Genomic DNA, 21507 nt, shown 5'->3' with positions numbered 1-21507 from the left:
TTGTTACCTAATTGATGTTTTTTCTTTATAAATTAAATGCGTTAATTCCTACAGTTAAAAGGTACATCCTTTGTTTTAGAAGAGTTGGATAACACTGCTACAGGTGAATTCGTTTTTGCTTTGTGGATTCGATTGTTTAGATACTAGAAAATTATTAAAGTGCAGTTAGAAAAAAAATCGTACATATTTATAATAAGTTTTATTGTAAAATATGAATACACAATACAGTAATATTATATATATCATTTAATATCTAGGAACTATTTATTTAATTGCAAAATATTACAATTATATAAATCGTTCATATGTAATATGGAAGATTGGTAAAAAAACATGAATTTATTATTTATTTATTTTACAGTTCTTCCAAGCATGTGAAATATTTTTTTTTAATAACAGTGTAAATAAACCTATATTTATTTGGACGATCATTCTTAGACCATAAATTCGATTACTACTAACAAATACATATCTTAATAATGATTACACAAATAAATAGGATTATTCCAATAGTGATTTTATTATCTATGTAAAATATTTCATTTAAAATACATAAATATAATTACTTAAGAATATAATATTTGATTTAAGCGAATCAGATATGACATAAATAAATATAATTAGCATTGTGGCGACCGTTTGCCATGACAGAGGTAAACACCGCTTCTCAGAACTAGATAAGAACTGTTTTTCAAATAAAAAAAGAGAAAGGCTAGTTTGCAGATAGAAATTTTGGTGTTGTCTAAATTGGTTTCGATAAATCCCTTCTTATTAAGTATGGTTTACTCGTCACTGAACCAGTAGTTATCCGCGCATTACAAAAGGCCCTATAACAGGGCTTTGTCATTGACCTGTTGGACCTCCGCCATTTATAATCAAATTTTAATAAAATATGTATGTGTTACAGTGAATATGTATTATCAGTGAATTTAAAATTTCACTAGTACAAATATAATTTTATTAACTCGACTAAATAAAATTTAGCAAAAAATTGATTTACATTTTCACTGCTCAGTATTAGTGAAGCTGTATTTGTTCACAAACAGATGATTTGTATATCTACCGGTGATAAATATAAATCTACCAGTGAAAATGTATTCTAGTAAAAGAACGTTTTTAATTTAGTGTGTTATTCCACATTTATCATAATTAAAGTTATTATAGATCATTATGAACATTCATATGCTGTAAGAGGTGAACTCTCATTTTGAATATTTTTTTAGATCAAGCATTGTTATAAAAATTTTAATATTCAAAGTCATGAGTATCAATATTATATTATTTTTGAAGATTCTTGAGATAATGTGTTATAGAATACTTAATTTTATATTATTTCTCGAGAATTTAATAATCTAATAAAATAGTTTATTTTTACATGAAACCCTTTGGTTGCCTAGCCTTCTGGGATAACTAACTAAATATCGATTCGCATTATTACATAATAAAATTAATATATATGTACATGTGGCTTGCCGTCCATACATGCGGTAGATTCAAAACGTCAACCCGCATGCATGGTTGATCGACTATAAACATGAGCATGTGTAACGGCTGAGTCACTCGCCATCAACCGTTCATGCTGGTGGCGTTTTGAATCTACCGCATCTATGGTTGCAGTCCATACATGCGGTAGATGCGGCGCATGCCTTGGAATTGTAATACGATTCTAAAAATTAAATATTTTTATCATATATTCATTTTTTTTTTAATTTACATAATTATGAAACGTAATCGCTCAGAAAATCGGCTATACAACCACGCCGAGGGAGCGGCAAAAGCTGACTGCAGCGCGGGCGGACTGGCTGGCCAGCCGTCTTACACAGTAGATACGCGTACGCCATGAATTGCTTATCGGGAATGGAATTGGTTGCGCATGCGCACTAGAAGTCGCTCGCCACCAACCGTGTATGCGGTTGACGTTTTGAATCTGTCTATTTCTTCGGCCTTTCGGCCTTCATGTCTCGCAGTGGGAGCTGCCCGCTTTCCATACCCATCCGTCTCTAACAAAATATAGTGATGCCGGGAGACTATCAGCAGCTCCGGACCGGGAAACCGGCCGCAGCCGTCCACCGGGACGACTCCGGCCGAGACGTGGAAGCAAACCATCAGCTTGTTCGATGGGAAGCGGTTGTGCTCAGTGCTAGGGTTGCAAAAAAGCCGATAGGTAAGGGCTTATACACAACCTGAGGATGCGGGTGGGAGCACCCGGGAAAATCCCATATTTCCATACCCATATACAAGCGTCACTAGCTGACTAAACACGATGACACATCAGAACACGACGGACGCACCTCGCCACAAAACGACGACAGGGGCGAGACTCAGGCTGAAAAGAGCGAGCCTCCCCCGTTACACTAAACTTGTCACAGTCTGCCTTCTGCAGCATACAACAAACAAACGAGCGCGCTACCACAACACACATCTCTTTCCAGAGAGGCAAAGACAGCGGAGCGCGACCTGCCCGTTGGCTTTTCCCCCCACCGATTATATCCTTCCTCCATCTCCAACAAAAGATAGTGATGCCGGAAGACCATCAGTAGCTCCGGACCGGGAATCCAATCGCAGTTGTCCACCAGGACGACTCCGTTTGAGACTGGACGCGAACCATCGGCTCATCGATGGGAAGCTTGTGCTTGAGTGCTAGGGTCGCTAATAAGCCGAACTCGGCTTACCTGAGGATGTGGGTGGGGAGCACCTGGGAACCGATAGCCGAGTAGGTGTGAAATCTCTCTTCGTAACTTATTTTACCTAAAGGCCATACAAACATAGACGGGAATGATATCATTCAAGAGATTTGCAGATTTATTGATGTAAGTCCCAATAGAACCACTGATGCACTTTTCGATCATATTCATAATACCTTGTTGAAATTTGGATGCACAGAAAAATTAATTGCTCATACTTATGATGGAGCAGCTGTAATATCTGGGGAGCACAAAGGAGTACAAAAAATTTCGAGATATTTGTCCTAACTCCATATTTGTATACTGCTATGCTCACAGATTGAATCTTGTTTTATCTCAATTTGTTTAGGTGCAAGCATTATTTTTTTGTAAATCTTAGGAAAAAAAAACTTGTAGACTAATTAATGAAAGACAATATAAGAGCGTCGAATAAAATAAATTTGAAAAAAATAAAAAGATATGTTCATCAAATGAAAAAAATAAATTTAAAAATATAGTTTTTGTTTTGCCCCCCCTGACCGCATGCCCTGTTTCAAAAGTCACCGTACGCCACTGGTACATACATATATTGATATATCATATGCACTACATTTAAATTTATATAAATCAATGTTCACATGCTCTAAAAGATTAGTTTTTAAATCTTTTCTTCATTTTAAAATAGGAAGTTTATTATGAGTTTTCATATGCTTTGAAATAATGTTTTTAGATTTGAATGCTTTTCCACATTTTTCACATTTAAAGTTTCGAACATCGCTATGAAACTTTAAATGACGTAAAAGATAAGTTTTGGTTTTGAATGCTTTTCCACATTTTTCACAATTAAAGTCACGAGCATCACTATGAATAACCATATGTCGCAAAAGTTTATAATTAAAAATAAATGTTTTTTCACATTGATTACATTTAAAATTAGAAGAATTAGTATCAGTATGAATTTTCATATGCTTTGAAAGACTCACTTTAAATTTAAATGCTTTTCCACATTTTTTGCATTCAAACTCACGAGCATCGCTATGACACGCCATGTGGCGAAAGAGATCATATTTATGAATGAATGATTTTTTACATTTACTACATTCAAATTTACAAGAGTCAATATGAGTGTCCATATGCTCTGAGAGATCTGCTTTAATTTTGAAAGCCATTCCACATGTTTCACATGTAAAAACACGAGCATCACTATGAATCTTCATGTGTTGAGAAATATAGTTCTTAGTCTTAAATGCTTTTCCACATTTATCGCATTCAAATTCAAAAGCATCACCATGAGTTTGCATATGATGTGAAAGATTGTATTTAGTTTTGAATGCTTTTCCACAGTTTTTACATTCATGATCACGGGTATTGCTATGAGATCTTATATGGTGTGAAAGATGGTTTTGAGATTTGAATGCTTTTCCACATCTTTCACAATCAAAGTCACGAGTGTCACTATGAATTGCCATATGGCGTAAGAGATTAAATTGATATGTATATCTTTTTCCACATTTTTTACATTGATAACTACAAGAAGAAGTATCAGTATGATTATTCATATGCTCCAAAAGACTCGTTTTCATTTTAAATGCTCTTCCACATTTTTCACATTCAAATTCACGAGCATCATTATGAGTTCCCATATGCCGTAAGAGATTATATTTAAATTTGAATGATCTTCCACATTTGTCACATCCAAAGTTGAAGGTATTACTATGATTTTTTCTATGCGCTGCTAGAATGGCTTTAGTTTTGAACAATTTTTTACATATAAAACATTCAAATTTTTGAGAATCACTATGAGTATTCTTCATATCAACAGCGACACATTTTTCTCTTAACTGAAAGTAAATATATAATTACAATTGTATTAATTACATAAGCCGTAGATATTCATATATATAAAAATCATAGCACATTTATCTCTTACATTTGATTCGATTTTAGCATTAGAAGATTGATTCGATAAAATGTCCACATCTGTTGTATTTAATTTAACTACATCTTTAACATCATGCATTTCTGAAACGGTAATACATATTTTAAATATAAAAAAATTAATAGTATACAACAAAAATAACTAATACCCATTTCGAACATGTCATTCACATTTTCTATATATGTATCTTCGTTGACATCATATTCCAGTTTTACATTTTCCAACTAAAAAAAATATTTTAGATAGTTAAAATTTGTTTTTATATAATAGATTTTAGACGTAGTTATTATATGTTATTTACCTTAACTTCATATTTAATTATTTTAACGGAGTCGAGAACTTCTTTGTTGTTATCAATGTCTGGTTCTGCAAAGATAAAGTGTTATATTTTACAGGAAATATATAGACCGGGCGTATCTAAATTACAATGGATAAACAAAGATAACATATATGACTCGCAATTACATTCTATATAGAGTCTTGAAATAAGAATTACATGTATTTGTAATAAATAAAATTCATCGTTATCGGTTGTTTCAGAAATGTTACTGAATAAGCTGATTTGATGGGTTTTTAGTTTAAGATTGAGTTTAAAGTTTCAGATTTAGAGACTGTAGAGCAGGGGTTGTCAACCCAAATGATCTTGCAGGCCACTTTGGAAATGCATCATAACTCCGCGGGCCACATATAAAATTATATATCCCCATATTAGATTTAGATACACTATGGACATTTTTTTGGAGTGAAAAATTAAAGCATAATGAGTTATTATTATTGTGTTTCCTATTATTCTTACATCTAAACATAGATAATATATTAATAATGATACTAAAGGTAGATTGTAAACAATCTCGCGGGCCGGAAAAATGTTCAAGGCGGGGCCGCGGGTTGGCCACTCCTGTTCTAGTCTAGAGTCTAAATCTGGAATTTGATAAAAGGTTCGCTTAAAATAATAGAGTGTCTAGAGTCTAGACACTATTATTTTAAGCTTTAATTTTAACTTAGAGGTTATATTTGTAATTTTTTCTAAGAACTCGCTTAAAAAAGATGAAATAGAGAAATTGTCATTTAACTTCTGACACAAGGCTTTTCACTGTATTTTTTAATTTGTCTATGATGAACACGATTTCTATTATTGTTAAGTTACTTTTTAGTAGTTGTTTATTTATCGAACTAATACGCGGCAAAAAATCATTTAGAAATAAAATTGCTCTTTTGTATTATCACTTTGAAGCTTTCCACTTAAAATACTTATCTTTTACGTCCAAGACGGATATAACATAATCAATTAATTCATAAAGACGTTGAACACTACTTCGAAACTTAGCCATCTGTTGTGGTTGTAATTGTATTTGGAAACAATTTTTTGCATTTTTCAATAAAACAATTATGAGTCGCATTTTTAAATTGCATGTTCTAATAGTCTTTAATGTCCCACAAACACGTCAACTTTATCTAAAAACAGTCATCAAATGACATATTTTATACACATAGGACATAAGCGAAACTTTTGGAAGAGTTGTGCGACCGGTCGTAACGAATACAATTGACAAGTGTAATTCGGATCGTGGTTTAGCGCTTTGCGACTTGTCCGTATTTACAGATAGGTTGGCGTGTCGTTGCTAATGCACCGATTCGTCGGATTGGTCCACCCGTGAATAGGCCGCATTAGCTACACAATAATATATAACTCTTAGGCCTATTACGCACTGTCGACTAGTCGCCGGCGACTGTACTTTATATGGTTTTAAATGGGTGCTTACGCACGCAGTCGTCGAGTCGCCGGAGCGTCTAGCGTGCTCCTGCACAGCGGCGATGCATAGGCAACTTGCTAGTTGCCGCAACCTATAAAAGCACGGGTTTAGATGAGCACATTCACACGAGGAGCAACTTTCGAGGCGAGTTATATATCATTCACACAAAATGGCTTCGACACAGAAAAGCTCATCGTAGATATTGAATCCCGAATTGTTTACAATAATTTTATGTGAATATTGATAACGAAAATAAATTTATTGTGAAATAATATGTATAATTATATTATACTTTTTCTTGCTTTTTGATTTAAATTAATTTTACTAACAAAATACAGATATACATTTATAATTGCATTTGGGAAACGTTTCTAAAACGTTTCTATGAGTCAAAGCATTAACAGAAACGAATGAAGTGCCGACCATTGTCAACTCTCCCGGATTGTAAAGTTGAAAGCATCATAAAATTGTATATTCTTCTATTTATAAATCACCTAATTGTACATGCAAATTTTTCTCTATTCATATTTGCAGATGCCGAAACGAAATAGGTCATAAAACTTAGATTGTGAAACAATACTTTTGGGCTGTTATGTATGTCCCTTTTCGATGCACCGCTTTCACTACCTAATTAATCCCTAAATGGGTTTTGCGAAATTGAATTGTCGGAGAATTTAGCACCTAAAAAATTGTGTGAGATATATATATATATTTATATGTCATATGGGGAAATTATATATTATATTGAAATTAGCATATTTTATTCTTTTTAAAATTAATATTGCAATTTCTTCGACGTCCATTCTACGCGAATATACTACTCAATTCAAGTAGCTCGGCTTAGCCGTCTAGCATAGTTGCCTATGTTTTCGAGTCGGCGGCGGCTAGTCGATAGTGCATAATAAACTTATCGGTAGCATCGAGCTACTGGTCAATTGAAAATAAGCAAAAATATCCAAATTTCCTAAACAATATCAACGGCAAAAAGAGCTATAGCTCATTGTGTTTATGGAAAAACACAGGCAAAAATAATAAAATGAATTGTTATATTACCATTTTTGATAAAACGTGACAACGCCATTGGGACGACTTAGCGTTGACAGATAGACGTCAAATATGCAAACTTAATTTTTTGGTCCAAATATTACTTAATTTGAGCAGCATTTAAAAATTAAAAAATTATAATGCATGGAAAAAAAGGTTGCAGCTGTAATTTAAAGTTAAAAGTGGGTCTAATAAATATTAAAAATAAGCTTAAAATAAACCCCTTAAAAACCTTAATCGGGTTTTTATTTATATAAATACGATTTTTAAGATATAACACATTTATTGGGGTGACCCATTATTATGGCCAAGCCTGTATGTATATAAATGAATTACATTTTAAGTAGATATATGTAAATAAAAGATATAAACATTATAAAGTAAAAAATCAATGGCAGTTCGTGGCTTAAAATCATAAGGGTGCTGTGTGAGACTAGCGAAAAAATCTCATTTGAAAGCTATATTTATTTATTTGTATTAATAATAATATTATGTTACAGAGATAAGTAATAGACTAATATTTATTTCTGTACTAATAGTACATACAGGGACGACCCTAGGTTATTTGGTGCCCCTGGCAAAAACTAAATTTGCCCCCTCCCCTATTAATACTTTAATAACGCATTACGTGAGCTCAAAAATATAATTCAAATTAATATGATATTATTCTAATTTTATATTTGACACAATAGTATTTTTTGCGATTGAGGGTATTTAAGAATTTTTAGTTCTTTTTCGTAGCGATTTTTTACGCGTGAAATAATCTAAAGAGTACACAGTAGGGTGTATTAAAAAAACTAATTTCCTCGGTGAAACTCACAGTGAGAATTAGAAAATGCCAAGTGAGTGTACAAAATGATTTATCAAAACCCTTACCAACACTCAACAGCCTACGACAGGGCGATACTCTAGTGTGCAAGCTGTTCAACATTGCCCTAGAAAAAATATGTATATTTTCTATGTATGTATATTTATATCTAGCTTATGTATGTAATTTTTATCACTATAGAAGAAAAATGTTTTATTAATTTTTGAAATGTTTTTAATTGCATTTTTAAATAATATATCATACGTGTGAATAACCGTTATTGCAGCGCAGGTAGAAACAAAAACAACACAATCTTATTTTCGTGCGACGTATGAGACTTTATTCTTGTGACTGGGCTCTAGCACGTGCGAATGTAAGTGTGTAAAAATTATATAGTGTAACGTTCACTGGTATATCGTTTTAGTGTGTATATACTATCTTTTCAAGATCTTGCGTTTCAATAAAATTTGAAATAGTTAAATTATTTTTTGATTGGTTATAAACGTTGAGAACTGAAATGTTAGAAGTCACATTTGTTACTTATATGAAATAATAGGCTTCGCCTGTAGTTAAATATATACTAATTCCACAACGGATACAGCGTACGAAAGTGGAAGCGATGACATCATAGAACAATTATATGTAAGATATATATTATTATTTTTGTTAATCTATAATGTGATTATTTAAAGAAAACTATATTATCAGTAATATGTTTATTTATGATTAAGTAAATAGTGAAAAATTGAACATTATAATGTATTCATTAATTAGTACAAAAGTATTCATTTAATATAATCAGTTTAGATCAATATTATTCTTCATGTTGTTAATTTTTCCAATTAAGTCGCTTATCTGCTTTGTTCTGAAATAATTAAAATCATGTTTTTGAATATATTGTAACAATATCAGTAAATGACATCATTGTAATAACTCACTGCTGTTCCAAAGAATTCTTAATTATATCAGAAAGATGCTTGCCAAGGAACACTTCTTCCTTCTTCCTATTAGAATCCCAGTCACATATCTAAACATAAATCATATAATATTACATACATATAAAATTACATCATATGTGCATTACGTACCTGTATTTTCTGTTTGCTTTGCTTCTGCTTGATTTTATTGATTTCTTTGTTGAACTTTGGAATCTTACTGTTGTATAAGTCCAATTCAGAACACATTTCCTTCTCGGCCGGCGATGGAGCTGATTGCTTTTCGCGAAGGCATCTTAGAACCTTTTCGCACCTCTTATTGAGCGCCTGTTGAGCAATCTGCGCACTTTCGCACTTCTCTTGCAGATGTTCGTTATCAGAATTTATCAATGAACATTTTGTCTCCCACTCATCGAGCTCTTGAAGCTGCAGCTTTTTCACGAGTATTAAAACTTTGACGCGCTTCTCAATCTCTTTTCGGGCAGACTCCAGTTTTGGAAAATAATCACTGCGGAATATATGCAGAGCGTGGTTTAACAACTGAAATGCATAAATATGTACATTTAAAATTATAGTTAAAATATTATATAAAAATAATTTTATACTTCAAAACATCCGTGAGCATCGTGTTCAGCATTGGATGATATTTTAAGAATCGGTTGCGATAGATTATGCTTAAGAATATTATGTATTTGTTTATTAAATGGAACTTTCTGCATCTACAATAACATATTATAATTTATAAAAATGTGTATATATTATCTACAATATTTAATTAAGACATACATCATTCAAAGAAGAAGTTAAAGTGCTCCTGTTTAAATGGCTCGAATCACTTTTATTCATATCAACCGATTCATTGAACAATAAAGTCTCCGGTCCGTCCATCTCAAATATTTTAAAAACAATACGACCATCAGCTAGCACTGAGATTAGAGCATGTGTCGAATAAGTGATGCACATTCCCAATGGTGGATTCGCAGCTTCCATTTTAGACGTTTTTGTGCAAATGGCATACTCAATGATGCTTTGATTAAATGTCGGAATGTTAGAATCAATGTTGTCTGAAATGATTACAAAAGCATTAACAGTTATGTGCAAATAGTATTTAACATAATACATATAACATTTATTTATTTTGTAACAAATATGTCATGGGTAATTTGGATTTAAAATATAACAAGTAATGCTATTGTTACAACACAACAACGTGAGACCTTGATTTTCGCCCGTGCCAGGCGAGATATTGCATGGAATTATACCCGAAAACAATGTGTTATGCATTTTATTATAATATTATGCAAGTTATCATTACCTATATCTGAATTGTAATATTTGTTCAGTTGATTCACCAACGGGACTGTAATTATGTGCACGCCGGTTTCGTGGTAGCAATAGTAACGATTCTTGACACCTTCATCCTAAATTATATAAAAATATTAATAAGTTAATTAATAAAGCATTTATACATCTCGTGCTATACTAGTGAGGCACCCACTAAAACGTTGTGTATAGTAATAACTGAATTAAAAAGTACCACAGCCTTATTGTTCAGTATATATAACACATCCATCCTGTTTAGTTGTGTGTTATGCTGTTATTTAATTTAAAATTTTTTTGAAAATGAACAATTAATTAAACGAGTTTAATTAATATATAGTTCGCATATATAGTTGGAAATCGTTTAACCTCAGATGCAATTAACGCGATAATGCGTCTCAAATCAATCCCGAAAATATTTGTAAGGTATGTCATTTCGGTGAAATCATATTGAAATACATTTTCTCAGGTAAACCTATATTTTTACCGGTGAAAACAGTGAGTTTCACTTAAAAGCATAATGTCTATTTTTAATTTTTTATAGAAGTTTTTACTTCCTGGTTATGTTGTGCCAGGCCATTAGCGTCCCATTGAATTTGACCAGAAAAATGCATGTTATTAATTAAATATTATGAATCTTAATGAAATCGAAATATTAAAAAAAAGCTGAAATGAATGTGTATTTTTTGGTAAAGTTATATTTTTACTAGTGAAGTCCAAATACATTTTCACCAGTAGATATATAATACATTTCTACTAGTGAATATATAATATAACTTAACTGATAGGCGCTAATATGCTGCTCTAAAATGTCTATGAAACTCAATTAGTCAATTGCGAAATGTTCATTTGCTGTCAAACCCAAATCTAACCTATAAAGAGTGTTTATCAATATACATATTCAAGCCACTTCTGATATAAAAGCATTGGTCAAAGTATATTCAAACCGAATTTTAGGGCGCAAAAATAATTATCACTTCTCAGAAGCCAAAAATTAATGTCAAAAGCAATAAAATCGTGTCGGCGCCGTCAGTGGGGAAGCTCGGTAACGAGCGTTCCCACTGCGACGGCGTCGGCATGACTTTATTGCTTTTTATTGTATTAAAAATTAATATAAGCAATAAAATAATGCTTTATAGGCGTATGCTAAGAGTTCCATGGACTAAAACTCTTGATAATACGACCCGATCGAGAACTTCTTTCAACCATCAAACGGAGAAAGATGGAGTACCTCAGATGCCATGATTCGAGGTTCGAAATATCAGCTTCTTCATACCTCAATATAAAATGCAAAAAATGGATCGGAAGAAAGAAGATATTTTGGTTGCGAAACATACATGTATGTATGGGGAAGACGTTTTGTACAGCCAAAGACCGTGAGGGATATCTAAAATTTATCAACAAGGTGATCGCCAACGTTTGGAATTGGACATGACACCTGAAAAAGAAGATGCATAGATGTCGATATTTACCGGTACTAAATAAACAGGACATGTGTAGCTAGGGTCATCATCATTCAAATTCAACCCAAGATCCAATTCAAGAGCTTCTATGACGTACAACGAATTAGCCGAATTTTTTTGCTCATTTATGGACTTATCAGTGTTATTAATTTGCTAAAAAAATAGTATTTAATTACATATTATATGAAACAGTTGATATTTGTAATAAATATAGGAAGGTCTAATATTAAAATAGAAAGAAAATACAACCTTTTTATTGGAATAGCCAAAATCATCATACGTTTTTTCTTCATCTGGAATCAAAATACAATGATAAATTGTTCCTCCGCAAGTAGCGATACAAATCAAGTTATCGCCGATCTTTAAGACTGAGCAAGATTCTAAACCGTAATTGTCATCAGCTGTAGGATACATAGTCAAAGGTCCTTCAACATCGATTCTATTAAACACGAGAAAATGTATTATACATTGTTTTTATTCTAATATTTAAAATACAAATGAGAAACTTTTTATTGTGCTCGTTGATGGGCATAAGATGAACGTTTCCGTTTCCAGTCAGGATGAAAGAATTGTCGTTCTCTGATCCAGGGAATATGTCTACAGCGAGGTCGCCCAAAGATGCTGAGAGTGGACTGCAGGCCCTATTGCGGCCAATGCACCACACTTGCTTGAGCGGTTGATCATTGTAGGATACATTGTATAATCTGAAGATTAAATTAGTTAGTATTAATTAAATAAATGTGCAATATGATAAAGTAATCAGGCATGAGCAAACTATATTTCGACGGACATTTGAAAAACATGTTTTTTATTTAGCTCCTAAATCATTTAGGTTTCAGTTTTCTTGAAGGAAAAGGTTGCCCACTCCTAGAGTAGCTATGTACATATACATATATACCTGATTGTGTTGTCCGATGCCAAAACTAACAAATGAGAATCTGTGGAAGAGTTTGGATGCCATCTTGCACGGTAGACCTCATAGTCACTTAGATAGACACGCTCATCTAAGATCTGATTCCTGAAAAATAAGGCATATTATAAACATGTCTGGTGTAGACTTATGATTAAGATATTTTTATTCATTGTTTAATGTAACAAAGAGGCTTACAAAAGGGGTAGCAATTTATTTTATCAAATAAAAACTGTTATTATAGCTTGCAGCTAGACCGGATTTTAATATTGGCGTATTTTTATAAAAAAAAATCGATTCTGTTGCGGGAATCGTACCTGCGGATCTGAATTATTAGTCCATCACCTTACGGATTACGTTATTATGGTCTTGATATATTAAATCTAGCGATACAAATTTGTTAATAAGAGTGTGAATGAGTCGTAAGAAATATTACTAACTATTATCAGAATTAAAATTTAAAAATTGTTTTAGAACTGTCAGACATTTCAGATTGTGGCGACGAAATTGGTCACAAAGACTAGCTAAAAAGCTTTAAATTGAATTGCTTTATTTATTTGTGTCTTTTAAAGTATGTTTTTTTATTCGTCGGCATGATGCTGATCATATATTTGAGCGTATTAGAAAGCACGTTGTAAAAAGAATCGAGCAATGAATACAGTCGGTGGCAATACAAAGTTGAAGGGTCGATGAAATGCGTCTACAGGTACCACGACACTATCGAGTTTTAAATTATCGCCGCTACTTAAAATAAATTCTGATTAAATATTTAGTAGACAATAGCAACAATTCTGATTCCGCCCTGAATCATCGATCGAGAGCAAGAAGAGCGAAAGTCTCATGTCTTATGTTTTTGGAAGTAAAAATATGTATCTACCGTTGAAAATGAATTAAAAACAGAAACAGTGGCATTATATTTATACAAGTAAAAATAAAACGTTACTGAAAAATACACATTTACTGTAAGTAATATCGGTAGTGTTAGAAAAAAACACTAGTTGTTACTCTCCACTGTGTTTTCCGTGCTGTTCAAACCCAAATCTAACCTAAACAAATTAAACATTATACCGTTATTATATACGTTTAGGTTAGGTTTGGGTTTGAACAGGAAATGGACGTTTCGCAACTGTCAAATTTGAGCGTGGCGCCGTACTAACTAACAAGTACCGTTATATCATATAACAATACTTGGACAAATTGTACGTGTATTTAAAAACTGTTTATAATATATTAAGCGTAGTACATTTTAAACTTATTTAAAAATTATTTCTAGACCGCATTCCAATTGTGTTTATTTAGTTGGAAAAATTAAATTTTTGGTATTAAAATCGTTACAAAAAATAGTATTTTTTATGGATAAGTGTAACCTGTAACTCCATTAATTATTTTATTATGCTTTTTATAGCAACTTCATATTTTTGTCATAGTCGGTATTAGTATGATTGTATGTTTTTGTATAAAGTTTATCATCAAATAAAATTGTTATTAACAGGATAACTACAGTAGCTAAAAGAAAGCTTGTGTAATTTTACAAAAGTAATGCTCAAAAAGAGCTACATGTCAAAAGTATCCGTAAAAATCGACTATTAAAAAATAAAATAAAAACATAAGCAATAAATTAAATGGTCAGTATTTTTTTATTAAAACGCTCAGTATATTTATGTCAATAAATAAGTATAAATCGGCAATCACTTTGTCATAAAAAGTCAGTAAGTTTTTGACAAACTGTCAGTAAAGTTATTAATTGCGGCTATAACGCCTTAACTTATTTTTAATTACATGCATAATTATCTTAAATACTTATCTAGTAAAAAGCCTCAATTGAACAAATATGTTTTACAAACAAACCTTCGAGAGAAATCGTCATATAAATAACAATGACCACAAAAACCGTAATAAACCTAAATATTTTAACCGTTTATTACGATAAATGTTCATCGTTAATTAAGAAGCGCCTACAATGGGTTCGTTTATAAAAAGTTACCCGGGAGACGAATTCATTTTTTATAAGAGATAGGGCATTATTGGTGGAGTTTGATAATAATTGCTCTAAATTAGCCTTTTTATAACTTGATCAAATTTTTGTAAGATAACATGAAACAGGATTGACACCTAATCACTTAGCAGCACTGCAAGGAGATCAGAGAGAACAAAGGGAAGATCACAAAAAAGTAACTTTGAAACACACTCGTGCATTTCAAGAGATACCAATACTCTACATTAAACCCGACCGCCTGCTACAGTCTTAGGATCAACCTGGAGGCTTCCGCATTTGACACTGCCCTCCGATACTGACACCCTCCGGTACTAATAATAACATCGTAAAACTATTATGGTAAAGTAAGTAGCAATATATTATATTTTTATTTGATATTGAATTTTCAATATGTACGATGCGAGTTTAAATAATCATTTAGAGAAATATAAAAAAATAGATAATATTGCATTTTTATCTCTATTTAAAAACACCACCTTAACATGACTAATAACGATTTTAAGCATTATTGAAGAAATTTATTACGGTGGCACGTAGTGTGTATTATAACAGCCTTTTTTGCTTGCCCTCGTAAATTGCAAGTGTCTCGAGTATTAAAAATAAAATTATTCGAATAGCACACATTAACCCTTCCGCAAAGCGCACATCAGATTGGGAGAGAGAGAGAGAGAGAGTCGGGGTCCATAATGCGATTTTAGGAATTCAATGGCGGTACGTTTAGGGAAATTATAAAACACACAAAGATTGTTACATATCACATGACGTGACCGGCATAGCAAAGTATCGGAGTGATACTTTTTTATTCCACCCTCTCCCTCTTTCTCTCCTTACCCGTGTTTTTTTCAACCCCCACTTATGATTACCACCCTTGCGGGCACCGGCCGGCGCCCTGACCCCTTTCGCGGGATAACCACGGGTCGTTCCATTAATTTTTCTTGTCAATGTGAGATTGTGCGCGGAATTAAAATGGTAAAAGCTTTTGTAATTTATTTAAAGTCGCCGACCGTTCGAGGGTAACCGGCGATATTCCCTTATCGGTTTTTACACCATTCGCTCCCCGGCGAGCGAATGTATGAAAATTAATCGTCTTCGTTCCTTTTCTGTATGCCGAGAAGAGTAGCATATATTATAATAGTAATATATCGAACTGTTCCGTCTTTAATTTGAAGATGCGCAGGCTCAATCCACTCGTGCACAGATGATGGTTTATTTTTGGTCCAAGCAATTTTTAGCTTTTGTAGGTTTTATTATCAAGTATGGTACAATTATATTTATTTAATAAATGTATGCGCTATTTATAATTATGTGTCTAGCAGCTGTCCGTAGACATTAAGGGTATTTGGCGACAAAGTTCATGGATGTCCTTGTGGATGTCGGGAAATATTAGGACGATGTCGGAAGCTTTAGGCAGATGTCTAGAAAGTCAACAGTGTAGTGCGGACTTCATAGATGATAGTTGCTACGAGCTAGTTCGGATGAAGATCGATATTATTAGTGTCCTGACGGACCACATGGTACTGCTATATGTTTAAGAATTGCTTGATATCAGTAATACCGATATTAGGGAAAAAATTGACCTTTAGTACTACCCTAATTCGTACATTTTATATGCTAATTTTCTGCTCTATGTTACTAGAAAGCAGAAGCGAAGAATAAATGAGCATTATTTTATTCTTTGATTTTATAAGGATCAAACAATGTAAGTATTATTATCAGCGTAGGATATCAATGTAAAAAATATTATGCGATATTTACGTATTATATAATATAAACATTTATAACTAAAATTTAATTTATGTTAATTTTAACATGAGTAGAAATACATAAGTATACGAAAGATATATATTAGAAAATAAAAATGATTGAGATATTTTAAAATAAATATTAAATGTACAATAATTAAAATGAGATCATATAAATAAAATACATCTCAATCACATTTTTTAGAAAAAAATATGTCACATTTTAAACAATTTTCAACGCACTCCTTTCTCATAAGATTCTTTCGGAAAAACATAACTGACAAAAAAGAATGAGTAATATAGGAATATATTTCTTTGGAATAAATTGGGGAGTGGTGCTGGTATAAAAAATTAAAATACATCAAATACAATGATTTTCTAGGTTTATTGTTCCAAAAAATAAATATTGGTTGCCCGAATTTTAAAACTTTTTTTTTCGACAATAAATTAAATTACAGTGAAAAATAAATGAGACAAAAAGATTTTTTGTACAGTCGTATCAGCGTATAAAGTATTTTAAGAAGTACCTGAATTTAAGGAAGATTGTTTAAACAATTATTATTGCTTGAAACACAAAATTGCCCATAAATGTCAAAATGTGCCCTGCTTGTTTATTATATCTAATAAAATAATACGAAGATGACAATATTTACATTTTCATTTAATATCTGTAAAGAAACTATCCCGACTCACAAATACTTGAATTTTTTCGGAAAATTCGCAAGCGTAACATTCAACAATAAATTACGGCATTAATCATTCAGTTTGACTTTGAATAAATAGATATTATTTTTTCGGTATTTTTTTATTACACAATCAATAAAAAAATATATTAATAATGTCAATACCGGTAATTTCAATATTGACTGATTTTTCTCTTGGCAATACCGGTATGAAAATCCCTATATATGATATTACCTCCATTACAAAAGTAAATTAAAATGTAAATAAACATATTCTTAAAATATCTATGCTACCAAAACTATGAATGACCACCGAATTAGTGCATATATTGTAATATATAACAATAATATAATACTAAAAGAAGATTATTAAAAGTTAAACTTGAACCAAAACGCAATAGAAATGGCAGGAACATGTTCAGTATGTCTTAAAATGTGTTTCAAAGCTGACATGAAGAAATCGATATCTTATTAAATGAATAACATTTTCAGACATTCTCAATATAATTAACGAAGAAGTTTCGATCTAAAATACCATTCGGAAGGTAGCAAAAAATAGTTAGTGGTAAACTAATAATTGACCAAAGCAACACACACAGAGGTTTAAAATGTTTACATATTAGTTCTTCTTGAATTGAATTTACTAGATTGTTAATATTGTCAGTGATTCACCGCCTATATAATTTAAATCTTATAAATCTTTGTTAAAAACAAAGGTGTGCTTTATTCGCGTTAAAGGAAATGCTGTCTTAGTTGCAATTATATATTGCAAATAAAGATAATCTCACGGTCACCTCTGCCGACAGAACGGTTGAACCTAACCAACCGACCGTAACGACATTACTACATGCCCACATGTATAAATTTGTGTTTGCACAATAAATATGCATACATTGTCGATGGTTTTGATTACATTCGATGGCGCCGCCTCTTTACATTATTTTTTCGCCAGTGGCGCTGATAAAACACGTATTTAAAAAAATCGCCGAGTAAAGAGCAAACAGCGCGGTCCGGCACCCTCCATTAAACATTGCCTAAATCGTTAATCTATATACAAGGCGGCCGAAAAAAAAAAAATCATATATCTCATAAACCATTGAGGCAATATAAAAAAGTAAGCACACAAAAAAGCAATTTCCATTGCTGTATTATTTTTATCTTTTCTTCTAGCATATGAGTTATAATTATTATAAAGCCAACGTGATCCATAAATCTTGCAATAAAATAATTTTGATAAAATAGTAAAGCAGACTAATTTTAAATAAAAAATAAGATTTTTTTCATAATTTATACAAATCATGTTTTTATAATTTAGTTGGTCCATCCATTGGTTTTAATTACAGCGAAACTATTTTCCAAAAGTAAGCCATTAGAGTAGATTACAAAAGTTTTATGCAACTTTCGCTCATGAGCTTGATTCCTACCCCTGCTGTAGTGATGCAATATCGACACCAAACAAGGTTAGTTTTAACGCCTCAAAGTTAAAAATTGTAAATGAAAATCGTACAACTGACACGTTGGTTAGATATAAACATTATCCATTAAGATAACCTGCCCTTTGGTACCTGCTGAAGTAATATGTAATAACAATTTCCAATAATTTTGGAAGCTTGGAACGATCTGCTTTAGACCTTCCCAACATTTTTAAGGCAATTTATTTATTTTGGAGATTTAAGTTCTTATGTGCGTCACTATAATGTTCAGTTAAAAAAGTAACAATAATTAAAAAATCAAAATAAATTTTGTAAATCACCTTTATGATAAATGTTCAATGGCATCACCTTTGCTCCCCCACCCTGTCCACTTGAATTACATAACGCAATTTCTATAAGCGTATTCGCGCGCGCATACACCTATTTATTTGATACCTGCGTGATACGGTGGTGTGTTCAAAGGAGGCGCGTGATGTGGGCGGGGGCGGCTGCTGAAACTACCCTTCCTGTAACTTTCGACGCTTCGAGTGACACGGATACTCTCTGATTATTAATAACGCGACGCGAGGATGATGTGTTGATACATATAATTATAACTAAGTGTGAGCGTGTTTTATGCGAGCTCGTTTTCGAGCTACCTTTAGCCTTTAAGTGCTAAAACTATCTAAATATATCATATAAAAAAATAAAATATGGACGATGATGTCATTTTGTGTTTACGATCGTTAGAATAATGGCAGCGAGTGTGACGAATTAGTCAGTGAATAGTTTTGTTCAAATTTTGGTGAATGAGTACCGTCCACTTAGCTTTTCGCTCAACTCCTCGTAAAAGTTGGTTTTAAGGTGGCCGTCCGATAATTACAAAGGATAATTTAAACTATGCGTATTCCATTAAGGTTTTTTATACGAGTATTGTTAAAACTCCTATACAATAATTTGAAAGTTATTCTAAGCATTCAGATTCATTTTTGAAAAAAAATAACTCTGGCAATTTTTATATTGAGTTAAATTTCGATCATCGCAAATATTATTTCTAACGTCAAATAATTTTACAAAATTATGTTAATTATTTTAGGGTTAAAAGGCATTTATATTGCTTGAAAACCATAATTGAGTTAATTTGGAAGATAAGCTAGTTGAACAGATGCATAAATTCAACATTGAGACAATGCTCCTCGAATGGGTAGCACTAAACGCATTGATTCATTGCTATGGGTTGTGTGGCATATACACTCCAGCTAGCGATACGTGAAAATATTAAAAAAAATATATAAGAGCGCAGAAAAATTGTGGGTGATTTCCAATTGGCAAAATATCTGTCTAAGATGTAATAATAAACTTCAGAGAAAAGCAAACGATGCCATAAAAAATGCAGTACAAAAATTAGAATATCTTTCGTATTTAAATAATGATGAGATTGAAACAAACGCGTATAAAAGAAACGTGCAATTCTATTTCTGCAAGAGCAACTTTATATCAACATTAAATGCCACTTCTACGACTTTTTAGAAAGCTGTTTCAAATCTGAGAGATTTTCATAATAGCTCTATAATTTATATTGTAGAAGTGTTAGATATGAATGTATTTAAACATAAGCTTTCTTATTATTTAATAGAGCTTAGGCTAAACATTTTAGTTTAGATAGTTTGTATTTACAGCAGTTGAAAATGTAAAACGACGTTTTAGTCTGTAATTAAGAAAGTTAGATCAAAATAAAAGTAGTAGGATGAGCAATCTAAAAAATGAACCTTTGGCATTTTTAAGACCCGAGTGTTGTTATCAAGAGAAAAACATATATAACCCGTGTCGTTTCGGCAAAAGGGTTATTTTCTCCATTCCAGCTAGCAAGTTTCCTCAGAGGAGTCGACGTGCATAAATAAAACGACGTTAAGAAAGTATCGGACGATATTCAAAAGAAAATAAAAAGTTGAGGCAAAATCTTCACGGGTCAAACCTACGGGGGCTTTTAACCGGATTTTTACGATCAGGTGCGTTCATTTAGGCGCGGAGCTAAGACCCTGATGGTTTACGACCCCCTTGCGGACGGCGACCCCTGATAGGCAGTAAAAGGACCCTGAGAAAGTGGAGTGATAACGCCGGAAGGAGAAAACTCGGAAAAAGTTTGCCGTTAACAATCAATATTTTATTCAAAGACTTGAATATATCCTGGAATAGATAGATATGTTCAAAGTTTCGCTCCGCTCAATATAAATGTTTTGCTTCTTTGACTACAATGGTTACAGCGGTAGTTGTATTGTAGCGAATTTCCGAAAACTATAAAGCACCGTCTCGTTCCTTTGTGATTTCCTCTTTTGCCATCACTTTTAGTTTTTCTTTTTTTCCGCTAAAGTATCGCGAGACGATCACGCAAAGGAGAAGTTTATGCGTTTCGACGAAGAACAGTTTAGTTATTCCATACAAGCATGCACAAATATGTACAGGGTGAGACTCAATACACATTTACCAATATATTGTATTATATAAATTAAGTACTAATCAATCATGGATTATTATACTTTGGCGCGTGTCTACGGAGATGCTGTATTTTAAAAATAATACTAATAGTACACAAGTTATGAGCAGGGTCCTAAAGTATAACTATGCGAAATGGAGGATTATTTTTCAGTCACTAAGACTTAAAACTGGCACTAGAATAATTAAAAAAAATAATAATTAGTAAATGCTATGGAAGAACATGTTTATTAGACAATATGCAGTATGTCGTCTTTAAAATGAGTACAAATTTCAATATATTGTTGCAAAAATTATTTTAGTGGTAAATATATTTCAATTGGTTTATATTTTTTTTGCAATACA

At 32.2% G+C, this 21507-nt stretch overlaps 2 protein-coding genes across 2 annotated transcripts in view; both read right to left on the bottom strand.

Moving 5' to 3' along the window:
* Positions 1–1935: 1935 nt before the first annotated feature.
* LOC148235173 (uncharacterized) lies at positions 1936–7495 on the bottom strand. The gene is made up of 5 exons (XM_088186429.1): positions 7410–7495; positions 4904–4968; positions 4751–4826; positions 4594–4685; positions 1936–4504 (listed from the first exon to the last, which is right to left on the bottom strand). The coding sequence occupies exons 1-5, from the start codon at positions 7435–7437 to the stop codon at positions 3335–3337; spliced, it is 1431 nt and encodes a 476-aa protein (XP_088042555.1). The 5' UTR covers positions 7438–7495; the 3' UTR covers positions 1936–3334.
* A 1410-nt stretch (positions 7496–8905) lies between these two features.
* mbo (Nuclear pore complex protein Nup88) overlaps positions 8906–21507 on the bottom strand; it is a 99596-nt gene continuing 86994 nt past the window's right edge. The window contains exons 3-12 of the mRNA XM_088186617.1: positions 12825–12944; positions 12433–12630; positions 12176–12365; positions 11936–12079; positions 10459–10564; positions 9930–10207; positions 9749–9862; positions 9297–9683; positions 9147–9235; positions 8906–9073 (exon numbers count right to left, since the gene is read on the bottom strand). Of these exons, the coding sequence (XP_088042743.1) occupies positions 9007–9073; positions 9147–9235; positions 9297–9683; positions 9749–9862; positions 9930–10207; positions 10459–10564; positions 11936–12079; positions 12176–12365; positions 12433–12630; positions 12825–12944 (1693 nt within the window). The 3' untranslated portion in view covers positions 8906–9006. The remainder of the gene's footprint in view (positions 9074–9146; positions 9236–9296; positions 9684–9748; positions 9863–9929; positions 10208–10458; positions 10565–11935; positions 12080–12175; positions 12366–12432; positions 12631–12824; positions 12945–21507) is intronic.

Source organism: Plectrocnemia conspersa, unplaced genomic scaffold, assembly GCF_051122295.1.
Source record: "Plectrocnemia conspersa isolate PC_06_02 unplaced genomic scaffold, ASM5112229v1 ptg000005l, whole genome shotgun sequence".
In the NCBI taxonomy this organism is placed as follows: domain Eukaryota; kingdom Metazoa; phylum Arthropoda; class Insecta; order Trichoptera; family Polycentropodidae; genus Plectrocnemia; species Plectrocnemia conspersa.
The sequence above is the reverse complement of the archived record's forward strand: the minus strand, read 5'-3'. Positions and strand labels throughout refer to the sequence as shown.

Bases quoted from the DNA above. Each gene is read 5' to 3' on its own strand.
- LOC148235173 (XM_088186429.1), bottom strand. From the start codon at position 7,437: ATGGCGTTGTCACGTTTTATCAAAAATG. The intron at 4,827-4,903 runs GTAAATAACATA...TATTTTTTTTAG, and splicing joins TAATTAAATATGAAGTTAAG to TTGGAAAATGTAAAACTGGA. The intron at 4,505-4,593 runs GTAAGAGATAAA...ATTTACTTTCAG, and splicing joins ATGCTAAAATCGAATCAAAT to TTAAGAGAAAAATGTGTCGC.